Genomic DNA, 6,000 nt, shown 5'->3' with positions numbered 1-6,000 from the left:
CTGTGTCCAAAGTATGAATCCATTTAGACTCGAGCTGTAATAGACTTTTATGCCGATCCCCCCTCCTCTTGCTCTCAGGAATATTGTCTATTATAATGTGCTGAAAATTAGAAAGATTATGTTTTGCTTCAGCAAAATGCCTAGCTAAAGGTTGATCGGATTGTTTACCGGAAAGTACATGTCTTATCGATGTCCTATGCATCGCCATTCGCTCCTTAAAGAGGCGAATGGTTTTGCCAATGTAACATGGTCCACATGGACATTTTATCATATATACCACGTAGGGAGTACTACATGTGACAGCATGTCTAATAGTATATTGTCTGCCGGTATGGGGGTGAAAAAACCATTTGGTGGCCACCATGTTTCGGCAAGTCTCACACCCAACACATTTATAGCAACCGGGCTCTCTCCTACGGGTTCTGGCATCTACATTTGTGTGTTCACTAATATCTGTATGGACAAGCCAGTCACGCAAACTTTTACCTTTCCTATAGCTTGGCATTATTTATTTATTATTTATTAGCAGTTTCTTATATAGCGCACACAGATTCCGCAGATTCTGGTATGTTTCATGCATTTCAAATCCCTGTCATTCTGCACCACTGGCCACAATTTCTTCGTTTGCACATGTATATTGTATGTATAAGGTGAGAGCTTGTGTATATTTTTATGTCGTTTGTTGCCTGAGGAAGGGCCTAATAAAGCCCGAAAGCTTGCTACTTCTGCATGGAGAGAGAGAAGGGTTGGAAGACCCGCACCATAAATTTACTGAGAGTACTATTTTTATCTTTGTCTGGTGGGTGGTTAGATGCTGTCTGGCAGGAATTTTTATCCAAATATAGTTCCTGACTGCAGAGCCGGCCTTAGGCATAGGCAAACTAGGCAATTGCCTAGGGCATTTGGAATGCCTAGGGGCATCAGCAGCTTCTGTTGATTAAAATGATATGCAGCATGCCTATATTCTGTGTGTGAAGCTGTATCTGCATATGAAATAGTGTATTCATGGAAATCACTGTAACATAGCATTCCGTATGCAGGTACAGCCACAGTCATACACAGAATATATTTACGCCACATATCATTTTAATCATCGGAAGCACCTTGTGTGTGCTGGTCATAACAATGCAAATAAGATGCACCCAAAAATGCACCTAACGTTAGCAGAACAGGGCAGGAGCTGCATGGCCTATTGAGGCAAGATGTATGAGGAAACATCTGTATCCAAGCAGAGGCAGAGGTCACAGTGTTAGCGGCTATGCGAGTGCTGTCTGTGGGTGGGTTGGTTGTGCAATAGTGTTCGGCATATGTGTAAGGGGCATTATGTGTGTCATGTATAAATGCATTAATAATGTGCGACATATGTGTAAAAGGCATTATGTGTGTCATGTGTATAAGGGCATTAATAATGTGCAACATGTGTGTAATGGGCATTATGTGTGTCATGTGTATAAGGTCATTAATAATGTGCAACATATGTGTAAGGGACATTATGTGTGTCATTATGTGTATGAAGGGCATTAATAAAGGTTGGCATAATGTGTAAGGGGCATTATGGTTATAAGGACATTAATAATGTGTGTCATGTGTAAGGGGCATTACTGTGTGGTATTATCAGGGGTGCCAAGAGAAAGGGGGTAGGGGGTACAAATTACCCAAGTCTGATGGAAGGGCCCAGTGGGGGATTTTTTTCTAAGGGTATAATGTGAGGAGTAATGTATATAGGGTAAAGTGGTACTACTGTGTGATGTAACATGAATAAGGGACCCCATTGCATGATATAATGTGAATAAAGTGGCACTACTGTGTGGCCTAATTTGAATTGGGTGGCCATGCCCCTTCCCAGCAAGAACACACCCCTGTTTGGGCTGCGCACCGAATGTGTGCACTGTTTCTATTTAAAATATTGCGGGTAGGAACACCAAAATGATGACTGCTATGATGAGGGTTGATGGTGCTGGGAAAGGGGAGCAGGGTCAGAGGCGGAACTAGTGGCGGTGCTAGGGGGCACCAGCCAAAATCTTGCCTAAGGCGTCATTTAGGCTAGGGCCGGCTCTGCCTGACTGGCTAGGGTGCTGTCCCCTGATTTGGTAATGTACAATGTGAAAAGAAGAAAGAAAAGAAATCAGGTTTCATTGGACGCACTCCTCACCCACATGGTCTCTTTAAGACTTTTTATAAAATCATACCTACAATTAGGTGTATATTTTATTTGTGTATCCTCACACGTTAGGCCAACAGGCCATTTTTACAATAAAAAATATATTCAATTTTATTAATGGTCTTTGACAGTGATTCCCTTTAAAAGGGATTACAAGTAGCGAAATTATTAAAAACAAGATGAAGATATAGAAAAAAAGAAGTTAATGAAGATTAAAAATGAGTCTCTGTGATCTGTGTTCTGCTATATATCAATTGCTTATTTTATGGCAGGTACAGGAATGTTCAAGTCTGTGTTTATTCTTATAGTAATAAAGATAATCTCACTGTCTGTTGTATTCTGTGTCTTATTAACGCTTTATTTTATGTATCAATTCCTCCTTGGGTAATTTGTGTCTAAAATGTCACACTCGCAGGAGTTTGAAGGTGTTTATAGATACAATGTATGTTGATACTGTGCAGAGATCTCGATGTGGTATTCTGCCTTCTCTTATACCACTGTCTGTAGGGTGCTGGTTTGCCTCAGTAGTTTAACTCTCATGTAGTGCAGTTATTGGCCAGTGTGCACTGTTGTTATAGACATAGAGTGAAAAGTGTGCCAGCCACCACACTTTGGCACAGTGTACGGATTGATGAGACGTTTGCGCACAGATATTGATGTTCAAACAGTCACCCACACATTGGGCAATCCACAGATTGAATCTCCACAGAGATAATGAGTGTATTTGGGGTTTGATATTTTTTAATAATTATTGTGCGGTGTATGGTCCAATGTCCTGCCTTTAAATACACACTGGGAGATCAGGAGATTGGATCCTCTATATTTGCGATATATTTGAGCAGTATTTCTGCGTGTTATTTCCTATGTTAATTTGCGTAATTTTCGCCAACCCCCTGTTATTTATTTCTGTGCCTCCTGCTGTTGCATACACACTGAGAGATCAGGAGATTTCGTTCTCCGCATTTGCGAATTGTGTTCAGCAGTATTTCTGCGTGTTATTGGATACGGATATTTGGGCAATAATTTGTGCGCAATATTCTGCGTATTTTGCCCCCTCAGTAATGCCGGATCTACCCAGTAGTTGATATAGCGTCGTTAATACACTTGTGCCTAGAGTCACATTTGCTAGGCTCCTGTAATATATATGATCGTCAGTTTGACTTGATCCATTAGTATAGAAAGTATGGCGCCAAAATATACAAGAGTTTATATACACTTTGCAATCATGCGGAGATGTAGAGGGTTGCAGTCACATAGGGATTATATGTTTCAGACTTTATACCGCTCAATACATATATCAGTGCAGGTATTGGCGCTTTTACATACACACTATGCAATCCAAAAATCGGATCCTTTGTTAGAGGCAGTTTACTTCTGCATGGAGTGACATTGCTACTTATTTTATTAGGCTTGTAGCACCACGGTAGCTGACTACAGCTGAAGGAGGGTGCTTGTCTTCCTGGAACTTATAAAATATATATATATATATATATTATTATACCCCCTTGGCAACGAGCAAGCATTTTTAACGACATCCATAAGGAAAGGCAGGGCTGACCCAGGTTAAGTGTAAATGGTGCAGACCCAGGTCGAAGTGCTGTGTAAAAGGGGTATAAAGCAAGGTCAGACCCTGGAAACTCCAGCGTTCAAAGACCAGGGTCCGACCAGGGTTTTTGGTGTAAAAGGGGTATAACATATACTGCATTCTGAATGTCTCCCTTTCTTTACAAACACTCGACCAGTCTTTGTCCCCTTCTTTCGTTCCCCTCCACCCCTGTTTGTTCTCTTCATTGTGCTATATTTGTATTAAGTTATACCCCTTTTACACCAAAATCCCTTGTCGGACCCTGGTCTTTCAACACAGGAGTTTCCAGGGTTGGACCCAGCTTCATACCCCATTTACACAGCACTGTGACCCAGGTCGGACCCAGATCTGCGCCGTTTCCACTGAACCTGGGTCAGCCCTGCTTTTCCCTATGGATGACATTAAAAATGGCCATTTTAGGACTGATAAACTGCCACCCAACCTTCCCTCAATGATTTCAAATAAAAATTAAAAGACATGACAAGTTAGCATTGAAAAATGTTGGTTTGTTTATTTTGTAAAATGTTTTTTCAAAAAGTTATATTCAGTGCTCAAGTATAAAAGTGCAGCATCTCCCATGTGCTCCCCCCAGCCCCCTTCCCCTGCAGCAGCAGACCATATTTCCCATGTGCTCCCCCCAGCCCTCCCTACCTGTATGCTTCCTGGCTGCTGTCTTCACTTCGGATATCCTTTCAGCACTACCCGAATGTCCCAACCTGGGTTGGGACCATTTACACCGCCCACGACCCAGGTCCAACCAGTGTTCAACCCTGGTCAGGACCTGGGTAGGAAACCAGTGTTACTGGACCTGGGTTGACCCCTTTTACACCAACGCTGACCTGGGTCTTTGCCTTGGTGTAAAAGGGGTATAAATGAAAAATTCAAAGAGAAATGTCAATGTTCCTTATTATGCCATGCATGTTGTGTCTCTAAAGTATTGCCTTCTCTTTGAATAAATAAATGTAAAACATTTTTTTTCCATTTTCAAGATTATGCATTTTGTGTCCCCCGGTAGAAATTTATATTTTTAATTATTAAGTACCCAAAAAATGCAATTCATGGATTTGGCTAAAAAGAGTGAATATATTAACATAGATTTAAACTTTCAACATTATCCCCCCTGTCCATGTTCTGAACCTTGCTCCTCCTCTGCATTCGCTGGTCATATGGTATTTCCCATGGTATTGCAATTGTTTATTAAATTAGTGAATTGTGAATTGGAACAGGTACAGAGAAGGGCGACTAAGCTAGTAAAAGGTCTCGAATCACTATAATACAAAGATAGGTTGACCAGGCTGAATATGTTTTCACTGGAGAAATGGAGGTTGAGAGGTGATATGAATAGTATGTTCAAATACAGGATTGGGAATCATATGGAACTGGGAGATGATTTGTTCACTAACAGGCCGATACTTAGGACACGCGGACATGTACTGAGGCTCGAGGCAAAGAAATTCTGTACTGAATGAAGAAGAGGATTCTTCACCATTAGAGCAGTAAAATTTGGGTGCTCATTGTCGTGGGGGTGATTACAGCAACTACTGTAATGATTTGCTAGTATCAGGTCAGATGTGGAGAGATGAAATGAGTTATCAATTTCAAAGGAACAAATTTGCTGCTAAACAAAAATAATTATTTACAGTGGAGTCAAATTAAAAATACATACCAATTGGTAAAAAAATAAAAATAGATTTAATTTATTACTTTTTCTTCTAGTTAATTATTCAATAATATTCTGATGAAAAACAAAGTCCAATATAGACAAGACACATTCATTCATTTGTTTTAAGGTTTTCAATATCAGTGATTAATTCTGGCAGATCCGTAGGAAGGCGGAGAAGTTCTTCCACCTCTTCTTGTAGGGCTTCTGCCTTCTCATTCAGTAACATCTATAAAAACAAACAAACATATTAGATGTACAATAAGCTCGTGCCAGAGTAATGTAGCAGCAGAATTACGTAGTTAATGAAATAGGTTTCATGTTATTTACAGACATTTTCCTTGCTTTTGAAATAATCACTATTTCTTTCATATGTACTGGATCTGTTCTAGGAGATGCCCATATCTCAGTATACAGACAGAACAGGATATCTTTGTGTATGCATGGGCAATTCCAAGTTGGCAGTAGCTTTTCTGTATCAGAATTTTGCATTTATGGCTGGCAACTTGGCTTATGCATAGAGGAAATCAATCACCTGACAGCGTTGAGTGAGTGTTGTCACTCACTCACCACTCCAAGTCGTGTGTATGCACC

General features: G+C 40.5%; 1 protein-coding gene across 2 annotated transcripts in view; it reads right to left on the bottom strand.

Annotated features, from left to right (window-relative positions):
* Nucleotides 1-5,419: 5,419 nt before the first annotated feature.
* HELQ (helicase, POLQ like) overlaps nucleotides 5,420-6,000 on the bottom strand; it is a 44,882-nt gene continuing 44,301 nt past the window's right edge. For both annotated transcript variants that reach the window (XM_083176677.1, XM_083176684.1), the window contains one exon: nucleotides 5,420-5,635. In XM_083176677.1, coding sequence (XP_083032803.1) covers nucleotides 5,519-5,635 — 117 coding nt within the window. In that variant the 3' untranslated portion in view covers nucleotides 5,420-5,518. The remainder of the gene's footprint in view (nucleotides 5,636-6,000) is intronic.

The sequence above is a fragment of the Crinia signifera genome, chromosome 1, assembly GCF_055691185.1.
Source record: "Crinia signifera chromosome 1, ASM5569118v1, whole genome shotgun sequence".
Lineage (NCBI taxonomy): Eukaryota > Metazoa > Chordata > Amphibia > Anura > Myobatrachidae > Crinia > Crinia signifera.
This window is presented reverse-complemented; position numbering and strand designations above follow the sequence as displayed.